This window comes from Acartia tonsa, chromosome 12, assembly GCF_053477335.1.
Source record: "Acartia tonsa isolate MP-2025a chromosome 12, ASM5347733v1, whole genome shotgun sequence".
NCBI classification, from domain to species: Eukaryota; Metazoa; Arthropoda; class Copepoda; order Calanoida; family Acartiidae; genus Acartia; species Acartia tonsa.
In genome coordinates, this window is record NC_137271.1 from 3,811,579 (window position 1) to 3,839,091 (window position 27,513).

Here is a 27,513-nt window from a genome sequence, read left to right on the forward strand (position 1 = left end):
TCTTCTGATAACAGGACAGTACATTCATTTGTATTCAGTAAGTAATATTTTCATTGGACAGTTCTTTTGGTTGATATTTAAGGTTTTGATATGTATAGTATCAATATTGTTACATTGTACATGAAATAAAATTTTAATTGGAGAGTTCTTTTGATTGAAAAAAAATTGTATATGTGTTACCTTATAATATCACTTAGCAAGTCGTATATGAATTTTTATACTGACATTTTTAGGTCATTTAAAATCATAAGCATAGTTACTCTAAAACTTATATAAAGTAGTAAGTTTTTGTTGTCTGAGGATTAATTAAATAATTGACGATTGATTTCTCTATTTTAAGTAAGCTTCACATAGGTCATGTGATGATTTAAGGCTATTTTATTATCAGATTAAAGCTATGGGATGGTTTTAAGCTATTCTAGTAATATATGAAATCTTAGAATGTCACATTAAGTGATTTATTCACATTATTTAAAAAAAGTTACTCAAGAATAAAATTAGTCACTGTTGCAGTAGTAATTAAATCACTATTATTAATTTAACATTATACTTATAACTATATAGAAACTTAATTATTATTTGATGAAAAAATGTAAAGAATTTGAAAATATGCAGAAATTTGAAGTAATTTAAACAATAAACTTGACGTAACTAAAAAACATTGAACATATTTTTAATACAATATTGTCCTAAAACAACGGGAATGTTTTCACAAAACTACATGATAAAAAAGTTTAAAATCGTTCTAACGAATTCAAGCTCTTATAGAGTATTCCTTAAACAATAAGTATGATTTGTAACATAACTTGTTGGTTTCAAATTTTGATTCCTGTAATGAATAGGCACAATGCTATAATGGGTAATGATGATACACAAAATTACCCATTCTGTAGACTACAATTCGTGGCTGAAACGTTCGGACAATCAACTTAATGAACAAGTCGATCAAAATTTAATTAAAGTCTCCAAAGTTGTTAAAACAAGAAAACTTTGGGGACTATTGTAATAATTTAAAGATTTTAGTTGAAATGTGTGAATACCCGTCACGGTATGCAGTTACTATTAAACTAACACCTTTATATATATTTATTAATACTCAGGGAAATAAGGGACAAGACAATAGATGATAAATCAATCTTCTTCCAATAATATCCTTTTCTTATTCGTTGGTAAGACAACTTTGGGGACTTTCACTGAATTTGGATTATTAAGTTGAGTGTCAAAACGTTTCAACCACTTATTGTAACTTTCTGAATGTGTAATTTTGTGTATCATCATTGGATTTGGGGATGTACATCAATTTATCAACCATTTCTAGCCCTCTTTCTCTCTAAAATTTTAAAGTATTTAAAAATTTGAGGGATAGATGATTTATCATCCATTGAACTATGCCTACCTCCCTGATTTATTTATACTGCTTCATTAAGGATAGGCATAGTTTATTAGGAGATAGGATAGGTCAATATAAGATTAATTAAACAGTGATAAGAGATTTTAAATTGATAATAAACAAAATTTGCCTTGTCATATATTAATATTATTGGTTAAAAAGATTGGACACTGCTAATTTAACAGTGCTTAATACAAGTACCCAAAGTTTTAAAGCCAACGAATGATAGATCATGCCTGTACAACTTTGGGTACCTTATATATTCTAAAGTCCAATGTCCTCTCCCTTCCTGACCAAAGCTACTCTATAACTTCAGTATAGTACGTCTGTTTGTCTATTCTAAATCATATTTATTACGGCTGCCGAAAGGCAATAGACTGTCAAGTACCCAGAGATCTAAAGGGATAATACAATGCTGATAATTTGATGTAAATCCCCAATGATAATAAACAAAATTACCAATTCTGTAAATTACAATTTGTGATTTAAATTTCTGGACACTCAAATTAATAAACCAACCCATCAAAATTAAATTAGAATCTTCAAACCAGCGAATAAGAAAAATTTTATTATAAAACTTTGAGGACTATTGTTATACTAATGTCCCCTTCGTCCTTGTAAATACTTTATGTATCGTAAGTTTTTTTTATTATATTCTGTAAATGCCTAAAAAACTCGGCTTGAATTTTTTTCTCACTCCTAAAATGCGGATTATCTTTTGTAAACACAATTTTTATAAGCTTTTATACAAATATCAGGGGGGGGAGGGGGCATTGGCCGATAAATTGATGTCAATGATTATACACAAAATTACCTCTTCTGTAGATTAATAAACACTGTTTCGGTATGTATTTCTTGTATTCCCTGGCAAGTTCGAACCCATTAATCCCTTTTCCTTACACCAGAATTCCCCAGAGAATGAGTGTGTACGCGGCATTCCTAACTATCTCCGCGCGTCTCGTGGCTTGTAAACGAACAAAAAAGACGCGCACTTTTCCTTTGATTAGTCCCACGTGAGGAGCTACGTGAATGAAAATAATGTATTGCTTGAATATACATGCGCTCTGATCTGTGGAATATCTCAAATAAGCCTTCCTGTTTAGTTTGACATCATATGTGGTAAGAATTTATCTTTTAATTCTTGAAAATAAGCGTAGAATGGTACAATTTTATGAAGAAATTTAAATCATTAATTTTTCAACAAATAGACCATTTAACTGCTAAGTTTTGACATACGAATATTTACTTTTATATTATTGATCATTTTAATCTAAAATTATCAATTTCTGATGCGATTTAATATGTTTCGTGCCAATTTAAAGTTTTTTTAGAAAATTCATATTTTTTATTAAATTGAAATCACGCAACCTCGATGTTACAAAAATAATAACCATTAATTTTATGTATTTAATTCTTATATTTTTGTTTTAGACTCACTGTTTTCATGGTAATAAATACACATTCGTAAACTTCACTATGTTGGTCATTCGGAGGGCTTGGAGATAAGATTTCGAGAATGGCTAGGCATTGCGTTCCGAAACAAACACTCAACTTAATGAACCAACTAATCAAAATTCAATTAGACCCCAAAGGTGTTAAGACAACGAATGAAAAAAAAAACATTATTATAAAACTTTGGGGACTAGTGTAATAACAATTTCCCCTTAGTCCCTGAGCTTTTTATACAGATATTAATTAAATAAATTAAAAACATTTGTTCAAAAGCTTAGACACTATTAGTTTAATTATCTACAATTAAAAAAAGTACCAAAAGTTTTTGAGCCAACTAATGAAGCATTATGGTTAAAAAACTTTGGGTACCGGGGTAATTTACAGACATATGTCCCCTTCCTTCCTGTTGTAAAACACTAAATAAATAAACTTAAACAAAAAATAACAATTCACGCCGTATTTTCTAGATTGTTAAATTTTGCATGATTAAAAGCATTGTTTTATATTTCAAAAATTCAATCCCCAATTACTTCACAAGTAAGTTCTAAATCTCATGATTTTTATTAAATCTTTTTAATGATTGCAAAAATGGGACTTTTGGTCCCCTACTGAAGACTTCTTTTAATATTCTTCTTGATAGTTAAGGACTTACAGACGTATGTAAATCAATCAAAAGAGTAGCTCCGCTCCTTAAGAAATGCGTATTGATAAAACAAATAGACTTACGCTTTAAGGTCACAATATACTCTATTAGTCATTCTAGATAATAAAAGTTGGATTTGTAAACAAGGATGACAAAATCCATTAATGCGAAGCTAAAAGGAAGTATTAACGATCTATAACTCTTGTAGAGGTCAGAACTTGATAAGTAGACCATCAATTTGTAAGTCTAATATCCCCTCTTAACCATAATTTTAACATTTTGCTTTTTTAAAAAACTTGTAAATGACGTAAGAAAAAAATGAAATGTAACAGTTCCTAAGTCTTGAATACTTGATTGTTCTGAAGATTCTTCGCCCCCAGAGCAAAAACCGGTATAAAACTCCTAAAAAATAATTAGTAATTATTAGTACAATTCTAGACAAACGCAAGAGTGACAAACGTCGGACATGACAAGCACAGGAGTGTCTAAAATATTAAATTAATTGAGTACTTCCATTAAGGTTAGGTAAGGTTAAGATATGAATATACAAATAAGGATCCCCGTAGGGGTTTGGCATTTAAAATACCTGTAAGATGGTTTGAACTAGATTAGGTTAAGAGTCCACTCCGACATTTGTCACTACTGTGTTTGTCATAGGTCCCAGGAAATATATAAATATAGGTTTTTTGTTTGTAAAGTGAGGTTTTGATAGGTAACTTTTAAACCAATTTTTAAAAAACTTCACTTAAGGTTTTAGGCTATTCATTTTTAGGTACAAGTCTTGGGATGGTTTTAGGATATATTTCTGCTCTCCCTACCCATCGAATACATAGCTCTTATGCTAGATTAATAAAAGAGACATAAACCATATGTATTAATCTCAAATTTTTCAGAGGAGCTTAAATAATCTAACATTTATCTATCCCTGTATCTCGAAGCTTCTAACAGTGCCTATAAAAATTACGTCATTCTGGCCTACCATTGGTCAGGTAAAATGTATACTGGCCTGCCTTTGGTAATTTAGTCTGTGTATTGGCCTATCATTGGTCATTTGTATTGTATGACGTAATTTTTATAGGAATTAAGTGCTTCCTGTATATCCGAACGGGGAGAAAGTCGCTCAAAAAATCAGCATGTGACGTAATAATAATGAGAGATTATCCGTCTCTTTTTTAGGGGTTTTCTTTCCCACTTCTCCTCCTTCTCCCTCATTTTTATGACGTCACATGCTGATTTTAAAGCGATTTTCTCCCCGTTCTGTATCTCCAATATTTACCTTTAGTGATTGACACAACAGGATAGAGTCAGCCTGGTCACCATCTCCTTCTTCACTCCTAGGATAGGTAGATAGATAGATAAATAGATAGATAGATAGATATATAGATAGATTTTTTTCTCCTTATGCAAGCATATTGATTAGGGTGGGTCGATTTTGGAATTTCATATTAGTGGACATTGGCAAGGGTTACTAGGCAGGAATAAGGTATAACCAACAAGGAAAATAAATCTAAAATAATATTTGGGGGGCAAATGGAGAGGTCGTCAATTTTACGATGTGTTGCCCCCCAACGACAGCTGAAAACACGTATAGGTTTCGTGATTTTCTTCCGAATTAATTTCGTTATGAGCTGGTTACTAGGCCAATATAAAACCATGTTGCATATCAAAATGACCATATTGAAATGCTGATTACAGATCTGAAAACCGTTTTGAAAAATATTGATTCAGTCTGAAATGACTTTTATATAACCTACCAAAATGAACAATTTTGACTAAATCAGCTGTTTTTAGGTACTTAATGATATATTATTCGAAATAGGAGCAATATTTTTCAAAACGGTTTCCAAATTCGTAATCAGCATTTCAATGCAGTCATTTTGATATGCAACATGCCTGTGTTTGAAGAAATTTAGATTTTTGGTTTATAAGGGGGTGGGCACTTTATATACCCCCCGCGCGCCGGCAGCCATAAGAGCCAAGTCACTTTTGAAACCTAAATGGAGCTAATCATACATATATATGACTTATGATAACAGTAAAATCTAAAAAAAAAGGGGGAAATGGGCCTAATATTGATATCTATTAAAGTCTTAAAAACTACTTATCAACCAGGGATAAGACAATGGAAGATAATTTAAATGTTCTCAACCACTAATTGTAATCTACAGAAGTTGTAATTTTGTGTATCATCATTAGGGATGTATTTCAATTTATCGTTCATTGTCTTATCCCTTTGGATTCCTGGTAATTAACTCTTACTTTCTTCTTTTTATGCTAATTACATTAGACAAAACATATATAGAGTTAATATTGATTTGTAAAACTATATTCGGGTATTATCCCTTTCGTAACAACGCCTCTTAAGGGACGTTTTGTCATATTTTCACAGTAGCTTTTCTTCTATTTCTAGCCCATGCGCGGGGCTCTGAAAATATGACTAAACGCCCCTTAAGAGGCGTTGTCACGAAAGGGACTATACACAGATACACATCCTAAAACCTCCAAACTTACCATTGCTAAGCTTTATTTTGGCATTCTATATCTGACATTTAAGCCGTTTTCGATACACAAAAATCTATAAATTACACTGGTACCCAAAGTTTGGTAATCAAGTAATCTTATTCGTTGGTTCCAAAAGTTTGGATACTTTTATTGAATTTTTATTGGTTGGTTCTAGACTTTTAGTATACAAACTTTTTAACTGATAATTCTAATATACAGAGAAGAGGTAATTTTGCTTATCATAATTGGGGGTGTATGTACAACAATTTATCATCCACTGTCTTATCCTTAAGATTCCTGCAGTTTCATTTACTCTTGTAAAGTGATGCTCGCAGTTGGCTAAATTAACTATACCCCCCAACCATCCAATTTTCTATATCCCCTGTCCTTCTACTGGATGAACGAACTGACCAATAAAAGAGGTTCGTATTAGCAACCTAAGTAACTACAAATTTTTCCCAGCCAATATATCTACGTATATCCTATATCCATTACTCTATGTTACCTCTATTAAGCATCATAGCTCGGTGGTAATTAACAATTTAACTTTTTCCTTTCTACCAGCTTGATGGATGGACAAACATAAATATTTTTGAATAAAATAAATGAGAACAAAATTTTTGTTGGCTAGTCTAGCTGTCTGCAGGGATCTATAGGGATAAGACAATGGCCGATGATTTGAAGTACATCTCCAATGATGGTAAACAAAATTACCCCCAATGTAGATCACAAATAGTGGTTGAAACTTTTTGACACTCAGCTTAATGATACAACCAATAAATTACAATTAAAGTCTCCAAAGTTTTTAAACAAACGTATAAGAAACCTTTACTATAAAACTTTGGAGACTAGTGTAACAAACAGCCCATTGTTTCCTTCATTCCTGCTTTAGTAAATTGAATAAGAGTTAAAAAATCAGTTCTCATACAATTCTAAAACATGTAATTAGTAGAAGATTATTTTATCAGTTAATATGCCAAAACATTCCAAGAATATGATAATAATTTGCATTTAAATAGCATTAAGGGATCTTAAGGGATAAGACAATGGACGATAAATTACTATAAATCCCCAATGAAAGAAAATTACCCCTTCTGTAGAATTATTGGCTTAAATGTTTGGACACAATAATTTATTGAACCAACCAATCAAAATTTATTAAAAGTACCAAAAGTTTTCAGGCCAACTAATAAAAAAAACTAATGTAATTGCTGCGTACCAAAATATTTAAAAGGATTGTTTTTAGAAAGCTTGAATCACCAAAAATGGCGACAACCGATATATTATTACTTGGATGTTGCACCAGATTTTCATGTACTCCGATAAAATGATGCTCGCAACTGGCTAAGATAACGATATCCCCCATCCACCCCCTTTACCACACCACCTCCCCTCCTACTGGATGAACAAACTGACCAATAGATGAAACCCATGTTAACCAGCTAAATTGAAGACAAATTTTCTCCTGTAAATATATCCACGTTTATCCTTTATCCATTATGGCGACACATAGCATTTTATTTATTCAAAGAATATAGTAGTGAAATTTTATTGGGATTCATACAAAGCTTCAAAATTGGTGAATCTTTTAATTGCCAATCTACAATAAATGTATAAGTATAGATATCCTAAGTCGCGGAGACCCTTTTCGTCTACTAACAAAAGTAAATGTTCCTTCGTAGGGACTCGGCTGTAATTCAAAGACCAAATACAAAATCGGGATAGCGTCCCCACCCCGAAATTAGAGTTGCATATAGCTCGTGCACCCTCTATTCTTTTACTTTAATGTCGGAACGGTTGTGGGGGAAATTTATTAATTTTTGTTAAAATTCCCTTGATTAATTAGCACAGGGTCTCTAGGAGCCCTTGAGGGTAGTGGGGAAGTTGACCTTCCACTTTCAATAATAGTTTTTTTAAGGTGAAAAAAATGTTGGGAGGTGGTGATTTGTTTCTAGGATTGATTTATCTTACTAGGGTGGTTGTACCCTCCCTCAAAATAGTTAAAAACCTTCCAGGATCTATATGAAGCTATCCTGTAAAGGAGAACCATATCGGTTTAGTCGTTAGGGAGATCGATACACATACACAGATACTTAAACAGAGATTATTTTACTTTATCATAAGGACAATGTTGATTCTATGACAGTAACTGTTTTATTTGTACACTCTAAACAATAAAGATGTCACAGTCTATCTTTTATACAATTATTTTTAGTCAGTTTTGAAATAAACTTTTTCTTTTTAGTATTTCATGTGAAGATTTATTTATTCATTATGTTACTTAATAACAAACTGGTTTGTCCTTCATTCGTATTTAATGTTTTAGAAGAAATTTGATTCATTTAACTGTTATAAATTAAATAATATGGTTTTCTGAATTTTCTTTGAAGCTTTGTTATCTAACTATGTAGAATATATACGTATTTTAGGGTCAACAAAACAGGAATTAATCTTGATACTTTTAATTTTACTAATCGTTGAAAACTGTCTATAATACGATACGACAAATAACTATAATTCTTTGAAACTACCTAAAATCAAAAAAGATCTTTAGTTTCAAAGCATCATGCACAGTAAAATTTCTATCATCCAATTGTCTAATTATGTATTTGAAACTAGTATATTTTTTTAGGGATCTTCAAGAATAATACAATGGAAAATAAATGGATGTACACTAAGAGATATAAGTTTTCCGGAATTTTAATGTAGGGAGTAGATTTGAAATCTGCATCAAATTTTAAGGATTTTTTATAAAATTCGTTTTTTGTATAATTCTTTATCTAAAAGCGGAAATACAAATTAAGTTAATTAATTTTGGCATCCGTGATTGGTGGATTTAAAAAATCTGCGCTCTGATTGGATGTCGTACATCATTCAACCAATTAGAGCGCAGGTAGTTTAAAATCCACCTATCCTATTGGTCAAAATTAATTAACTTAAAATGTATTTCCGCTTTTAGATAAATAATTTTACAAAAAACGAATTTTATAAAAAATCCTTAAAATTTGATGCAGATTTCAAATCTACTCCCTACATTAAAATTCCGGAAAACTTATATCTCTTAATGTACACCCCAAATTATAATAACAGATTTACCATAAAATTTGGATAATGCTGGTTTGTACAATCCAATTAAGATTTTATCAAAGTTTAAAGATAGCAAATGAGTCAATATTTTTAAATGACCAGTATAATTTACAGTCCAATGTCCAATATATCCCAGAAACCCACAATAAACAGTTATTGTTAGACCCAAAATATCTTCCAATGTCCTATCCCTGTACTCCCTGAAAGTTATATCTAGCCTGCACATCTTAAATCTTAATATCAAAGTCGTATTATATAAAAAATGGATACAGAAAATAAGTGGTTTTGATAACAGGAGAATAATTGTCGTCAATTTAGGTTGCTAATATGGACCTCGTTTACTGGTCAGTTCGTTTATCCAGTAGGAAAGGAGGGGATGTGATAATAAAGATGGATAAGAAATATCGTATTTTAGCCTTCTGCGAGTTTCATTTTATTACAAATCATGTCAATCTGGTGTAACATCAAAGTAATGATAAATACAATCATAAGGGTTTTATACGGAGTTTTTTCCACATATTTTTCTTAATGCTTAAAAACTGAAAATTTCAGGCTTGTTTCTATGTTATAATATTCAAAATTGAATAATACGTCCGTGTATCCAATTTTCTACAAAAAAAAATAATACGGCTCTCTTGATGATTTCACCTAATAAAATTATTTAGAACACAAACCAGGACCTTCCTTTTAGGGATATGAAGGGATAAGACAATGGATGATAAATTAATGTACATCCCCAATAATGATTCACAAAATATCCCTTTTATATATTACAATTAGTGGTTGTATACGTTCGAATACTCAACTTAATTAGCCAAACAGTCAAAATTCAATAAAAATCCTCAAAGTTGTAAAGCCAACGAATTAGAAAACGTTATTATAAAACTTTGGGGTCTAGTGTAATAAACAGCCCAATGTCCCCTCCCTCCCTGCCTTCCTTTGCTTAGGAGGCGAATACAATAAAGCAATTTATTTAGAGTAAAACTACTCTTTGAATAGGGTAAGTCAATACGTCCGCCCCTATGTCAATTCAAGGTTTCGATTTTATTAGTATTTTATTCACAGTTTATTAAGCTTTAACAGTTTAATTGTAAAACTTTAAAACCAACGAAAAGACAAGATCTAGTTCAACCACTCTTCAAGTGACGTTTTTAATACCTATAGAATGATAAGATTTAAGCCTGGTCTTAAAATAAAACTTTTTAAAAAATTGCTTATTTTAAGAAAAACTTGCTGTTTTATAATCACTTCTTTTATTTTTTAAGTGCATTTTCTATGCCCAAATATGTGAAAAGGTTTATTTATTCAAAATAGATTCAATTAAATTTTCCTTTGTTTTTTTTAGTTATGTTAATTATAATTTTAATGCATATATGCATTTTATTAATGATTCATGAATATGCCATAATAATTATTTATTGTATCGTATTATAGACAGCTTTTCGCGGATATTATTATGAAACATTATAAGATAATACCAGTTTTAAGATTTTTATGTGTGGAAAATGTATGTTATACAATGCTATATATTAATTTTTTAGTGTGGCTAAGAATCGGTTTCGAAGCTAACCTGGAAATATCATTCATGTTGTAATTTGATCTTTAGAGATTCAACCCTTTTTGACTGTTTTACAATTTTTTAAAAATGTAAATACCGATAGATAGATACCTAAAATGATAAATAGATATGTGGATAAAGATATAAATAGAATTATAGTTAGATAGAAAGCAATACAGATAAAGATACTAACCCATGGCTGGTAGAGCTAGCTAGCGAATGTGTGGAACTGTGATAACGTCCCGAGGACCCGCTACTCTCGCTCAACCGGTCAACCGATCCAAGTTTAAACCTATACAAAGAAATGAATAATGATTTCTCCAAAAAAAAGGACTTTTAATAAATATTGATTGGTTGGTACAATCTAGTAGTATATAATCTTTTTCCATCAATCATTTTCTTCAGAAGGGGTAATATTGTTTTTCATAGTTGGGAGTATGCATCAATTTATTGTCCATTGTCTTATACTTTAAGACCATTGGCTTAATGAATATACATTAAAAATTATCGTCAATTTAGGTTGTTATTTTAGCCCGCTGCGAGTCTCACTTTATGAGAGAATATGAAAATCAAATAATATATCCATTCCTGGATTATAAATAGAAAAAAAAAAGAATAATAGTTATTTATCGTATCATATTATAAAAAGCTTTCCACGGATATTTAATTGAAAAAAAAAAATTATATTAAAACCAGTTTTATTAGACCACAGGGGCAGAAGGCTCTGACATACAGAACTAGTATTAATTGTATGATTTGTATCTCAATATTCTATGAAAATTGTCTGTAATACGATTATATACATGATTTTTCAGTTTGGCAAAGAATCGGTTCAAAACTAGCGGATATTATCGGTCTCGAAGCCATACTGGAAAATCCTTACCTAACAGCACCCGTAGAAGTATTGTTAATTTCTTCTGTGTCTACATTTGTTTCGTGTAACCTAAATTAACAAATATCAATATGGGCGTTACATATATGTAGACAAACAGACAGAAAAAAATAAAGACAGACACATACAAACATACAGACAGATATACAAGATAGCTTTCCGCGGATATTAAAAGAAAAATTATCAGATTTATACTAGTATCAATTTTATGATTTTAATTTAATATTCGTAGAAAACTGGATGTAATACGAGGCTATATACATTATTTTTTAGTATGGCTGAGAACTGGTTCTTATCCTTGGTTTATGAATCGGTTTGTATGCCATAGTGGTAATGTTAAACATTGTTTTGAATTTTTAAAATCTGTCAATAAACAAGAACCTACCTTGACACCCCTTCGTTATGTGCATGCGGGTGTAGCAGATGGGGGTAGGGGGAGGAGGAAGAAGTGGAGGTGGGGGAGACAACCGGAGGCGCGGGGGGAGGTACGGCAGGCCGTACAACAGAATAATTTCTCGAAGATTTTCTACGACTTGGCGTTTGTCTGTCAGTGCTTGAGTTTAGGTACCCACTGTCTGAGGACATCTAGAAAGATAGAAATTAATTAGATACCTTAGTTTAGATACCTAATAAATATATCAAATTAGAGATTTAAATGATTAATAGAAGTTTTGGACTTAAGTTGAAAGTTGAGTCAACTAAATGATATTTTTGGACTTGTACCTGGCTATAAGTCGACGAATCTCTATCACTGTCGGCTCCAGATCTCTCTGTATCTAAATTATTAGAAATTAATATTTGGCCTTTATTTTATGAATATTAAGAATTGTGTAATAATAATATAACAGTTTAATGTGGAATTATAACAATTTATAGGCTTACTAGTGGCTTCGCCCCTAGCCTCTAGGGGCTTTGCCCCAAGAGGTATAATTACATCTTCTATTACTTACCCAGCAGAACGGATCACAAATTTTCGCACCTACCCAGCAGGAAAACATTTTGCGATTAAATTCGCAAAATTCGTAAAATTCGTAAATTTCGTAAAATTCGTAAAATTAAAAAAAAAAAAAAAAAAATGGGGGGGGATTTTTTTGTTTTTGGGGGGGTTGGGGGTGTCCCACCCCCCAAAAAAATAGCTTAAAACCACCGCAGGACCAATAGGTATATACCCTGAAGAGTAGAATCCAATCGGTTCAGTGGTTACCGAGATCTTAAGGGACAGACAGACAGACGGACAGACGGTCAGACGGACAGACAGACATCATTCTACTTTGTATTATAGATAGTAAGTTTCTTATGAAAATTAATAAATTTTTTAATTGGGATAGAGAAAATAAGAAGAAGCTTTTAGTCAGGGAAAAGGAAATGTGATTCTGACAAACAATTATAAATGAAAATTTTCTTACAACCACCTTCCCTTATTTCTTCCCTTCTTACCCACTTCCCTTCAATGACATAAATTTAATTTTCGGCAATTTAAATTGAAATTAACTGACTAAATAGAACTTGTACAACTTGAAGGCTTATAGTAAATTAAGCCTTTTAATTTTACTATATCAATTTATATGGCTTTTAGTAAATAAATATAATATTTTACCTACTGTATGAATATTTATAGGTTTAGGGAAATATAACTTTTAGGCTTATAGTAAATTAAGTTACTTACCAATATTCTTTAATTCCTAGGGCTTTTAGTAACTCAAATTGTAACTTACCTACTGTATGAATATTTATAGGTTTAGCTCCCTCCTCTTCAATGGTGAGGGTGATATAAAACATTTTATCATCTTCTAAACCAATACTTTTGTGTATCGATGGTCTTCTTCGAGCTTTTCTATTTGAACCTGTAAAAGTTTGATGTTAATGAAAATAACTACTATAACAGGGATAAATAGGGATAAGATAATGCTCTATAAATTTAATGTACATCTCCAATGATGATACACAAAATTACCCCCTCCATAGATTAAATTGGTAGTTAAAACGTTTGAACACTCATCTAAATCAACCAACCAATAAAATTCAATAGTTGCCCCCAAATTTTTTTAAGCCAACGAATAAGAAAACGTTATTATAAAACTTTGGGGACTGAAATTAAGGATATTGTCGTAAGTTACTTTCTACAATTTTTACACAAATGCTATTTCACTAACAAATTTAACTTCACAAAATTTCTTTGTAAAAAAATCTTCAAAATTTCTAAATCACAAAAAATTGGAAGATCAATGTTAACAATGAAAGGTTTAAAATGCTACTAAATATCTCAAAAATATGAATTTCAACCAATTCTTAGCATGGATAGAAATAAGGTTTCTTTAAAAAAAAAAAAGAAAAAATGACAAAAAAGATATTAAGAATAATACAATTTCAGTCAAAAACATCTTTTAAAACAAAAAAACTATTTAGATTAAACAACATGTATATATTTTGTGTGTTTTTTAAAACTAATTTTTTAAAACAAATGTCTTTGGTTCTTACCTAATACACTTTATTAGTTTTATTCGTGTTTTTACCAAAAAGAGAAAATTTTTTTTTTTATAAATTTCATCAAAAAAATAAGTTGTTCCTTCTTTTATAATCCATCAAAGTTTTAAAAACATAAAACATATAGAATATAGCCTTAGACCTGCCTAAATCCCTTTTTTAAAAATACACAATTTGCAAATAAAAATAAATATATTGTAACTTCATTTAAACTCCATTTCTATCAACATTTAATAACAAAAAAAGCTAATTAAAATATTTTGAAATTCTTTAGAATTTTAGAAGCGGTTTTTTTTAGTCAATAAATACTAAAATGTTACAATAGAGATTTAAACTGTAGAACTCTATTTCTTTGATGTGATTATATTTTTACATAACCATTTTAGAACCATCTTTAATACCAAAATATTTAAAACTAGAAAAGACAATGAAAAGCCTAAAAACATCAAAATATTTGCTACAATATTTGATAAGTCAGGGATCTAAAGACACTGCCCGATTAATTGTTACATCCAAATGATGATATACAAAAATATCCCCTCTGTAGATTACAATCAGTGGTCGAAATGTTTGCACACTCACTTTATTGAACCAACCAATCAAAAATTAATTAGGGTCCCCACAGTTGAAGACCAACGAATAAGAAAACTTTTAAAATATCTTAAAATTGATAAAAACTGATAAAAGTTGATAGTTGTAGAAAGTAGAGATAGATAACAAAAGATACAACAATAGAAGAAAAAAGATAGAAAAATAAATAGATAGATAGATAGAAAAGGATTATCAAAGAGAAAGGGTTTAACTTTGTATATACAGTATAACAAGAAGATATATAGATGGATAGTTAGATGGATAGATAGATGGACAGATAGATAGATAGATGGATAGAAAGAGATTATCAAAGAGAAAAGATTTAACATTGTATATACAGTATAACAAGAAGATAAATAGACAGATTGATAGATAGATAGATGGACAGATAGATAGATAGATGGATAGAAGGAGATTATCAAAGAGAAAGGGTTTAACTTTGTATATACAGTATAACAAGAAGTCAAAAGTTCACTAGATCAAAATATTTACAGTTTTTACTATGTAGCATTATTTATTATAGTTATAAGATGTTTTCTGTCTGTACCGAAGATCTCACAAACCGCTGAACCGACAAAGCTTTCGTAGGTTGTGAAAAGGTTTATAACTATTTTGGAGGAGGGTACCACCACCCTACCAAGAGAAATCGCTCATAAAAAAAATTACCCCTCCCCCACAATTTTATTATTTTAAAAAAATGAAGATGGGTAGGGTGAGACTTACCCCCTCGGGCCCTCCCCCACAAAATAAGTACCACTTGGAGGCCTCTAGGGGCGTAGCCGCTATAGTTTCATTTAATACAGTAGCTACGTCCTATAATATCTTAGAAAAAAAACTGGATAAATTTGTCATGCTATATTAACTCTAAGACAGGCTTTAGGCTATTATTTTTTATTGATGGCTAATATATTAATATCTTTTTGGTTGTTTTTTGAGTAATATAATAATATTGTGCATAGGAATTAAATTTTGCTATTGTGTGAACATTAAACAGAGGGAAAGGGCAGGGATCTAAAGGGATAAGACAATTGATAAATTGATGTAATTCCCCAATGATGATACACAAAATTACCCCATTTATATGTAGATTAAGATTAGTTGTTGATACGTTTGGACACTCAACCAAATGAACCTACCAATCAATATTTAATATAAGTCTATGGGTTGTTAAGCCAACGAATAAGACTTTGGGACTAGTGTAATACACAGCCCACAATCCCCCGGGAAGAGGTGATTCCTGAAGTCTATTATTTTTACTTGAGTAGTTGTATGTTTATGGGGGACTATAAGTTATGGGCACTTGAGTAAAAAATAGGGGTGGGTGGGGAAGGGAGGTAGTCGACCCACCCCCCATTTTAAAGTTTGGTTTAAAAAAAGAAAAGAGCAAATTTAAAAAATTTTATTTAGGGGGGGGGGTTGGCATTCTTCCCCAAAATGTTTTAAATTACTCCTACATTGTAAAGGACAACCATAACAGTTGCGATTAGAGGAATCCTTCGGTACAGACAGACACATATCCTGTAAATTTTTTATTCCATTTCTACTTTCTTCCTTTTCCTGGGTTTTCAATTATACTGGATTGAACTAACTTAATTCACTATTATTTTGTACATTACACTATTCATAGAAACCGCATTTTAAAAAAAAGTTTGCGCATTTTTAATCCAAGCTTGCACCTATTTATCTTTCCTTTAAAAAGGAACAAAAATACCTTTTGTGTGAGTGGCTAATCTCTGCAAATAAAGGTTAGTGCAAATAAATCAGAGAGGGAGGGGACATTGGCTGTTGATTACACTAGTCCCCAAAGTTTTATAATAATGTTTTCTTATTTGTTTGCTTAATAACTTTGGGAACCTATAATAAATTCTGATTAGTTAGTTTATTAAGTTGAGTGTCCAAACACTAATTCTAATCTATAGAAGGGGTAATTTTGTGTATCTTCATTGGAGATGTACATCAATTTATCGGGCATTGTCTTAACCCTTTAAATTCCTGGCAAATAAAGGTTATTGCAAATATTATGCCTTTTTGTTCATTTTGTTTAGAAAAAAAAGATTTAAAAACATGTGAAGTGCATTCATTTAAAAAGTGTGCAACTTTTTGACCTGTGTTTATTAAAACTATCCTAGTATAAGTTTTTTATTTGTTCATTAAGTACTCAATAACCTTTGAACGGTATTATTTTTCCATTTTAGGGATGTTTTTTGTCTATCCTTCTAATGTTAGAATCTATTAAACAAACAGTCAATACAGAATATATGTTTGACAAACTATCTTTTTTTCAATAGAGATAATCTAAAAACACGCTCTTTAAATCAGCCAATAGGATAATAGTGTAAGAACAATACGACAATGCTATTGGTTGAAATATGTACAGATCATGGTAAGAAAGGGCAGTTGTTTGTTAGAAATTCTATCCTACCTGAAACCACATAACCCTCAGTGGGGAACGCAGGACCTCCCCCAGTCTTTCTGATCCGGGACAAGCTTCTAGTGATGTCCCTGCTCTTCAGGGAGAAGTTGGTCTTTAGTTTGCGCATTTTCTTGTTGGCAGCCTCCGCTATCTTGGACAAGTTCGTGTTGGGGTGTCTAATGTTTACATTTTAGCAAAGTTGAAAATTGTTATAGTTGTCCTTATATAAAAGTAACAGGATGTCTGTCCGTTTCTCTGTACTTAAGTGTGTCTGTCTGTAGTACATAAGTAATGTATATCGCTAGCCACCTGAACCTATATGGTTTCATTTACAATGTAGCTTCCCAGAGGTTCTGGAAAGGTTGATAATTATTTTGGAGGAAGGTACCAACACCTTTTTTAACTTTTAAACTACAATTTAAAATGAAAGTAGGGGGGAGGTTGAATTCCAACACCCCAACTCATGTATCCCAAGAGACCTCTAGAAACGAAGCTTATAATATTGTATAAGCTAACAAAGGATAATAACTGGCATAGAAAAGCCTTACATTTGACAACAGACAATATATAGTTTCTTAGCTGCAACTCTTGACAGCAGACTTTATAATGAAAACTGCGTAGATACTGCATAGGTTCCTTTTGTGACTATTTGTCATTTTAAGTACGATCTAACTTAGTCATAAAAAGACAGCGCTATGAAAAATTATGCTTTGCTAAATTTGCCTGTTTAAATCATCCGCAATTGTAGAGGTACTACTTCCCACAGCTGCACCTATCATATTACTCGAGGTTGTGTGAGGAGACGACATTCTCATATTGGACAACGACATTCTCACAGCATTAAAGTCGTCTTCAATTTTGGAGTTGTTGTTGTTGGTATTGCATGTTATGTCACCGTTTCGCGGATTTATCACTTCGTAGATGGATTCATATAACTCATCATCTAAAATAAAAACAATAAGTAAATGATAGAAGGGTAGTATGTTTGTTTGTATATCTTGCAGTCTGTACCAAAAGATCTCACAAATGGGCTGTTTTGATAGGATGGTCAGACAGACTATTGACATTACCAGAAGATAGATAGACATGTCTACCTGTCCGTTTGTGTATACCAAAAGAAAAACAATAATAGATGATCTGATATACTTCTCCTCTACAATTAAGATTTTCATAGATCTAGGGTAGGTTTAAAACTCTCTTTAGGAAGGTTACCATCACCCTCCCAAGAGAAATCTTCCTTAAAAAAGAAACCCATCCCCTCTTCAAAAAAAATATTCAAGTGCCCATAGTTGTCTTTAAGGGTGTAGCCACTAGTAAATAATAAAGAAAGATATGTCAAAACAATGAATACCTTTATTTTCTGCTGGTCTGCTGGCAGCCTCCCTCACAGCTCTGTTCCAGTCTCTGCCAGAAGTTCTGAAACCTATGACCCGCTTGCTTGACCGCACACTAGAGCGTACACTTCTCCTAGATAGATAAATAAAATGGTAGATAGAAACACTAACTAGATGGATTAAAGATATATAGACTGACAGACAAACAAACAGATAAAAAATAGATACATAAAAAGACAGACAGACAGATATATTGATAGACAGATAGATATTTTTAACATTAATATAACAAGATAAACTTAAAACTAATAAGTAGTAGAATAATTAAATGATCGAGAGAAAATTATAAATTCAGAGATTAAAGAATTTTTTTTTAAAATCATGATTAATTGAATTTACAAATTGATAACAAGAAATATTATGAATTAACCCAAAATTAATTTAATTTGTTAGTAAATAATAAGTTGAAACAAGAATGACAACATCTAAACCAAGTTGCGAAGCCTCAAAAAATGAAGAATTGACAAACGGACAAAGTGAATTATAAAGCAATGCTTTTTTTACATAATCGCTTAACCGACAGACAGTCAATAATAGAGAAGCTTCACAAATGAATAAATATTTCATAACTATTTAAATTTTGTTTTATTTAAATATTATGAATTTACTCAAAACCAATTTAATTTGTTAATAAATAAATTGTATAATATAACAAGAACAAAAATGTCTATAAGAAGCGCAGCATTACTAATCTGTAAAAGACAACAAAAAATGATATTAGTTATATGTTTTTATTTATTATTCATGGTTGCTAAACATGATTTTTTAGTATGTCTAAAAAAAACTGTTCTAATCCAGCGGATATTAGTCGGTATCGAAGCCAGACTCAAAACTTGTTCATCAAATATGCATAGTTAACTTCATCAACTGCTTAACGGACGTAAGGACATGTGTGCACGACCTAGTTGGAGAGTAGCTTAACCTCTAATTAATAAAAAATTGAAAAGATTAACTTAAAGAAATGTTTCTATAAGCTACAATATAATACCATTAAGAAAATAAATAAATAAATATAATTTTTGTTCGTTTTCATGAATTAATTTGGAGATTTGTTTTTTAAAGTAGCATAGCAGCTCTATAACGAAGGTCTTCTCAGTCTTAAGTAAATTACCTAGTTCTTGCTTTTCGCAGATTTTTTTTTTATAAATTTCAAGGATCTAAAGGGATAAGACAATGATACACATTCCAAATGATGAATGATGATAAACAAAATAAGAGGTACAATCCCCTAAACTTATAAAAAAAATCCCTGGACCTATAAAAGCTCCACTATAAAGTAGAACCATATCTGTTCAGTGGTTAATGAGATCTTAACACACAGACAGACATACTATTACTTTTATATATGATAATAATATCAAAGGCCTTACATACCTAATGTATCAAATATAGAGTTGTTACGCTATTCTTTAAAAATCACTGTACTGAGAATTATATAAGACTGATATCTGTTTGAATATGGCTTAATGCTTAATGTTAAATATTAAGATCATATTTCAATTTTCTCTCTCTCTCACTCTTTATATCTACGTATTATTTTACCACCCAAGACAATTGTGTCCAAAACTAGAGCAGAAACAACAAGCTAATACCATTATATGTTTTAATTTTTTTTAAACAGCCCATAAACACAATTTCCCTAGATAGTCACTTATAAGAGACCTTAAGGGATAAGACAATGGACTATAATTTGATGTACAACCAAAATTATGTTAGACAAAATCACCACTTTTGTAGATTACAATTATTGGCGGAAATGTTTTTCCAACTATCAAGTTTTCAACAACAAAAAAATTATGGCAACTTACGAGAAAACGTTTTTTTTCTGTAACTTTAGGGACCATTATAATTTATAGCCTAATATTCTGTTACTCCCTAGGGTATAGGCAAACATGTTTGGATAATAGATATTTGGGTAAGAAGCAAAATTATTTGGCAGGGAGGGGATATTAGGCTGTAATTGATTTACTACGTTATCGCATTAGTTAGATTAAACACTTTTGGGGGGGGGGGGGGAATTTTTCATTTTTTGGGGGGGTTGGGGGGGTCTCACCCGCCAAGAAAAATAGTTATAAACCTTCCCGGGACCTATGAGAAGCTACCCTGTAAAGGAGAACCCGATCGGTTCAGCGGTTAGCGAGATCCTTCGCTACAAACAAACAAACAGACAAACAAACAGACAAACTAACAGACAAACAAACAAATAGACAGACATCGTTCTACTTTGTATTATAGATATATTCTTGTAAAATTTGACAAAAATGATCTTTTAATTTTCCCAATTAAAAAGAAATAATAGAATCCTTTAGTGTGAACTAATGAGAGTAATTCATTGTTTTGATCACACATTCCCCCAAACAGGGATTAAGGGTTCGGGCAATTGAGGTTAAGGAAGACAAGCCTCCCCCCTACTTCCCCCTTTATTCTTTTTCAATAAACTTAGATAAGGGAGATTTTAGTTAAGTCTCCTATGCCTTTCCCTTTGAGGTACCCAATAGATCTTTTCATGAAAATACGCTTTTTCGAATTTCAATCTTCTGCTAACCTAAAAAGTTACTTTAGGGGCCTAGAAATATATGTACAAAATTTCAGCTCTCTATCTCTACTGGCGACCTAGCGCCAGGCATGTAAAATATCAACAGATAACGGTAGCACGGCGGTTTTAACAATATCTCAGTAATGTGCAGGTTTTCAGCTCTTCTGCATATTTCAATTTAAACACATAAGGCCAACGATATTTTATCCAAAAAATCTTTTGTCAAAGTCTACTCTAGACCTAGCGCCAGTCAGTTTTCTAAAATCATGCATTTTATACCTGTGAAAAATGAAATCGCCAGCGCTAGGTGTAGAGTAGACTTTGACAAAAGATTTTTGGGATATCATATCTTAGGCCTTATGTGTTTAAGTTGAAATATGCAGAACACCTAAATTCACCTTCCAAGCCATTCTCTAAGCATTTTAATTTTTTTTTGAAATAACGGGATTTCAAAACTGCCTTTTGAAAAGGCCTAAAAAATATCTTGTTTTGTCCCTTTTTTCACTGTATATAGTTACAACTTATTAAGATAATATTCTCAGTTAAAAAAAAATTGGCGCTTCCAGCACCAAAACCGGCAAAAACAGGCAGTTAAACTTCTGAACCCCTACTTAACCCCCTGACAGACCCCCCCCCTCTATCTCGGCTCCTGTTAAAGATAGAGTCGTAAAACTTTTTTCTGGTTGTTCATGTGTATTTTTAGAGAATTAATTTTTTCTAGTCATAGCGGTCAGACCGCTCCTTATCCGCTTTTTAGTGTCCAGCCACTAAATATTAAAATAGCTGTAGAGTGGCCAATTTTAAAGCTAAGAAAACCAAATTTTATGACAAACTATTATTTTTTACAGGGTTCGGAAGCTGCGCCTCAGCCGCGCATAAGCCTCAGTTTTAAACCTGCTTGTGAGCATAAAAAAAAAATTCAGAAAGAAGGATTGTCTGCTAAAGAGCAGTTTTATACACCCAGCTGAATTTTATAGTGATAACATGAAGATTTTACTGAGGCTTACACGCGGCTTACGTGCGGCTTCCGATCCCTGATTTTTTAAAATAAAAAAATACCTTTTTTGACCATTGTTGAAAAACGACAAATAGCGGAAACCACCAATTTTGTCAGTAAAACGGCCAATTTTAAAGCTAAGAAAACCAAATTTTATGACAAACTATTATTTTTTAACGGCCAATTTTAAAGCTAAGAAACCCAAATTTTATGACAAACTATTATTTTTTATAATAAAAAAATACCTTTTTTGACCATCGCCGAAAAACGACAAATAACGAAAACCGCCAATTTTGGCGGTAAAACGGTGGTTGGCAGCCCTAAATAATATTTTTATCTGTTTATAGTTACAACTTATTAAGATATTATTCTCAGTTTAAAAAAATTGGCGCTTCCAGCACCCAAACCGGCAAAAACAGGCAGTTAAACTTCTGAACCCCTAATTGATTTGAAGCTTACATGGACTGCCGCCACTGGCTGCGGTCAGCTGAAAACAACAGCTGATTTTTAAAAAAAATTGAATATGTCATGTAGGCATGTAAGATAAGCTTAATTTTACAATTTTAAGTCTATGAGTAAAAAAATAAATACACTGGAGCCATTCAAAGTTATTTGAAGACTAGGAGGATTATATCCTGCTGGATCATACCTGAACACCTAATTTTCATCTTATTTTTTACTAAGGTTGATTAAATATTACAAAAGTAATTACAAGAGAGTTGTCCTTACTTCTGATCTTAGAGCTTTGTCTTTATGGATGTTGTCATCCTATTTTGTGTCAGTATTTAATCACTTATTAATGTTGTCATCATTGTCATATTATTTGATAAAAATATCAATGCTTTACAAATAAAATTTATAGAGAAGATCATCTTGATATTTTTAATAATTAAATTTGTATATTTTGATTATGTTGTTAACCCTTCATAGACAAATTGATAATATTTCTAAATGTTATTTTTTTAAAATTGTCTGCGTCTGGCATCTGACTAAAATAAAAATCTATTACATTAGTTCAAACAATTAACTGTCTTGACCCTTTCCAGACCTTAATCAGCCAATTTTTGTATGTAGTCTTTTATTGTGATTATAAACAGATAAAGATATTAATTGGCGCTGCCAACCGCCATTTTACCGCCGAAATTGGCAGTTTCCGTTATTTGTCGTTTTTTGGCGATGGTCAGAAAAAGCATTTTTTTTCTTATGAAAAATAATTGCTCGTCATAAAATTTGGTTTTCCTAGCTTTAAAATTGGCGCTCTACAGCTTTTTTAATATTTAGCGGCTGGCTGCTAAAAAGCGGATAAGGAGCAGTCTGACCGCTATGACTACAAAAAGTAATTTTCTCTAAAAATACACATGAACCAACAGAAAAAAGTTTTACGTCTCTATCTGTAACAGGAGCCGAGATAGAGGGGTCTGTTATGGGGTTAAGTAGGGATACAGAAGTTTAACTGCCTGTTTTTGCCGGTTTGGGTGCTGGAAGCGCCAATTTTTTAAAACTGAGAATAATATCTTAATAAGTTGTAACTATAAACAGATAAAAATATTATTTAGGGCTGCCAACCGCCGTTTTACCACCAAAATTGGCGGTTTTCGTTATTTGTCGTTTTTCGGCGATGGTCAAAAAAGTTATTTTTTTATTAAAAAAAATAATATTTTGTCATAAAATTTGGGTTTCTTAGCTTTAAAATTGGCTGTTAAAAAATAATAGTTTGTCATAAAATTTGGTTTTCTTAGCTTTAAAATTGGCCGTTTTACTGACAAAATTGGCGGTTTCCGCTATTTGTCGTTTTTCAACGATGGTAAAAAAAGGTATTTTTTATTATAAAAAATCAGGGATCGGAAGCTGCGCGTAAGCCGCGTGTAAGCCTCAGTAAAATCTTCATGTTATCACTATAAAATTCAGCTGGGTGTATAAAACTGCTCTTTAGCAGACAATCCTTCTTTCTGAAATTTTTTTTTATGCTCACAAGCAGGTTTAAAACTGAGGCTTATGCGCGGCTGAGGCGCGGCTTCCGAACCCTGTAAAAAATAATAGTTTGTCATAAAATTTGGTTTTCTTAGCTTTAAAATTGGCCACTCTACAGCTGTTTTAATATTTAGCGGCTGGACGCTAAAAAGCGGATAAGGAGCGGTCTGACCGCTATGACTAAGAAAAAGTAATCCTCTAAAAATACACATGAACAACCAGAAAAAAGTTTTACGGCTCTATCTGTAACAGGAGCCGAGATAGAGGGGGGGTCTGTCAGGGGGTTAAGTAGGGGTTCAGAAGTTTAACTGCCTGTTTTTGCCGGTTTTGGTGCTGGAAGCGCCAATTTTTTTTTAACTGAGAATATTATCTTAATAAGTTGTAACTATATACAGTGAAAAAAGGGACAAAACAAGATATTTTTTAGGCCTTTTCAAAAGGCAGTTTTGAAATCCCGTTATTTCAAAAAAAAATTAAAATGCTTAGAGAATGGCTTGGAAGGTGAATTTAGGTGTTCTGCATATTTCAACTTAAACACATAAGGCCTAAGATATGATATCCCAAAAATCTTTTGTCAAAGTCTACTCTACACCTAGCGCTGGCGATTTCATTTTTCACAGGTATAAAATGCATGATTTTAGAAAACTGACTGGCGCTAGGTCTAGAGTAGACTTTGACAAAAGATTTTTTGGATAAAATATCGTTGGCCTTATGTGTTTAAATTGAAATATGCAGAAGAGCTGAAAACCTGCACATTACTGAGATATTGTTAAAACCGCCGTGCTACCGTTATCTGTTGATATTTTACATGCCTGGCGCTAGGTCGCCAGTAGAGATAGAGAGCTGAAATTTTGTACATATATTTCTAGGCCCCTAAAGTAACTTTTTAGGTTAGCAGAAGATTGAAATTCGAAAAAGGGTATTTTCATGAAAAGATCTAGTACCCAATATAATCTAACCCAAACGAATCAAAAGTAATAAAAATTACCCACCTATATTTTAAATTTAAAAAGAATGTGTTGGGGGTTTTGTCCAGAACTAGGCACTTCCAGAGAAAGCGCAAAATATTGATTTTCTTCAATGGATCTAACCCTCTATTATTTTATTTGTCCACAAGCTACAAATGCAGAGAAGCTTTGCTATGATTGCACCAGGGAGTGGACAATGACATTGGGCTGTTTATTGAACTGGTTACCAAAGTTTTAAAATAACGTTTCTTTTTCGTTGGTTTAACAACTTCGGGGATTTTAGTTGAATTATGATTGAATGGTTTCAACCACTCATTGTAATCTATAGAAGTGGTAATTTTGTGTATCATCATTGGGGATGTACATAAATTTATCGGCCATTGTCTTATCCCTTTAGATCCCTGTTGATTACGCAAAATTCTCACACACTCACATATGGCGACCAAAGTTTTATATATGGACGAATTTCTGTGTATTTTTTTATTCTTTATATTTAACACAAGAATGACAACATACATAAAAGCACCTCGGGGCTAAAAAAACTGGTTTTAATCTTATCATTGTACATTCTATTTCCGCGGAAAGCCGCTTATAATACGATGCGAAGAATAACTATTAAAGGATATAATTTTAATAATAAGTATACTGTTAATTCAATGATTCTAGTAGTGGTTTTAAAGATGAATAGATGGATAGATAGGTTGGTAGTTAGATAGATAGACAAGACGATACCTAAGGGTTTATCTCCTTCAAAGAAACCCAGTGCACGCCACTAAATAACTATATAGATAGAAAGATATAGATATTAAGTAACTAAAAATATTCATATAATATAAAAAAACACTAAACCTCTCTCTTTAGTAGATAAAGAAATACAGGTTCAATAATTTATTTTCTCGTGTTCATTCGAATCCGGCGGATAGGAACCGGTTCTCATCCATACGAAAAAACTATGTCTAGCATCGTATTATATCCAGCTTTCTACGAATATATAAATGTACAATCATAAGATTAAAACCAGTTTTTTTAGCCGGTGCCTTTGGCACCTCGGGGCTAAAAAAACTAGTTTTAATCTTATAATTGTACATTCTATATCCGCGGAAAGCCGTTTATAATACGATGCGAGAAATAACTATTAAAGGTTTAGCAACAAAATAAAGTGATCCTTGCAGTGTATTTTGACCAAATTTTGCTAAAGAATTTCATGATTTTGTAGTAAATCACCCCAACAGACAACCAACCCTTTGATATAGCATCAATAAGAACCATTTTAAATGTCTTTAGTTATGACGCGATGTTTTGCCGAGATTCGAACCAATCACCTGTCCAACATGTTACGTGTCACGCTGGTATTAATGCTGGGCATGGTTAGACTTATCCCCGCAAGCGTTATGCTTATCCCCGCAGGATTCAATTGGACAAAGTTCTCACCTTGAAAAAGCAGTTTGTTTACTTCTGACAAATTCTCTTTCATAATCTTCATCTAATATTGAAATCATGCGTTAGAATATTTATAAAATATTATATTACATTATCTGAGAGAGAGAGAGGGGACAATTGGATGTTTAGTATACTAGTCCCCATTTTAAAATTTTATAATAACGTTTTCTTATATTTTAACTTAAACAAATTTTGATTGGTTGGTTAACTAAGTTGAGTGTTTGAACGTTTCAACCTTTAATTTGAATCTATAGAAGGGGTAATTTTGTTTATCATCATTTGGGATATACTTCAACTTATCGGCCATTGTCTTATTCTTTTAGATTCCTGTTACATTACACTGTTGTTTATTAATTCTTATTTTTTAAGAATATACAATTGGAAACTTAGAAAAAAAGTAAAACTTTGATTTTAATAACATTTCTATTTCCAATAAAATTAACATACAATTAGCTAGTTTTAATTTTTTTTTTTTAAACTAGTAATTGTTAGAAAATTTTTACTATTCTAATATAGATTTAAATGAAATAAACGTTTTATAGCTTAATTTTAAATCTAGAACTGTTTTGAATGCTTTGATTGTATTGTTAGTCATAGAAAAAATTAACATACAATTGTTGATTTTCATTGTTAAAAAATAGATATGGGTAGAAAATTAAATATCTTTCAAAAGTGCAGCTACTCTACTACTAGTACAATTTGATATACGTACTTTCGACGGTAACTTAAAATTGTTGAAAAATTTCTTGGTAGTGGATAGATTTCCGAAAAAGCTGTATGTAATAGTTGTAAAAGCTGTCAAACATAATGTAAAAGCTCTCAAACATAATGTAAAAGCTGTCAAACATAATGTAAAAGCTGTCAAACATGAATTGTATAATCTTAGTGGCTTTACTTAAATCTATTTCTTAACCATCAAAAAATCAAAACACCCTAATATATATTTTGAAACTTATTTCTAGCCCCTGCAAGGAATAGGGGTATCTAACCCTGCGTGGCATTATCTCTACGGAGAAATAAAGCTCTACTAACCTAACACAAAATGAGCACCAATAATTTTTTTTGTGATCCATATTCAATTTAAGGAAAACCACAATAATATTGTTGTGCTACGTATAATTATTTTGAATTTGAATAGAAAAGAAATAAAACAAATAGGTTCTTTTTCAATGTTTTCTGGGTTTTTCAATGTTTT

At 31.6% G+C, this 27,513-nt stretch overlaps 1 protein-coding gene across 1 annotated transcript; it reads right to left on the minus strand.

The window, feature by feature from the left end:
- Positions 1–3,592: 3,592 nt before the first annotated feature.
- LOC145334463 (uncharacterized) lies at positions 3,593–26,377 on the minus strand. Its single transcript, XM_080179927.1, has 12 exons — positions 26,310–26,377; positions 18,364–18,479; positions 17,736–17,955; positions 17,022–17,188; positions 13,240–13,368; positions 12,248–12,300; positions 11,910–12,109; positions 11,516–11,575; positions 10,826–10,924; positions 4,762–4,819; positions 3,816–3,887; positions 3,593–3,601 (listed from the first exon to the last, which is right to left on the minus strand). Exons 1-12 carry the CDS (start codon positions 26,375–26,377, stop codon positions 3,593–3,595), a joined length of 1,251 nt encoding a protein of 416 aa, XP_080036053.1.
- Positions 26,378–27,513: the final 1,136 nt, after the last annotated feature.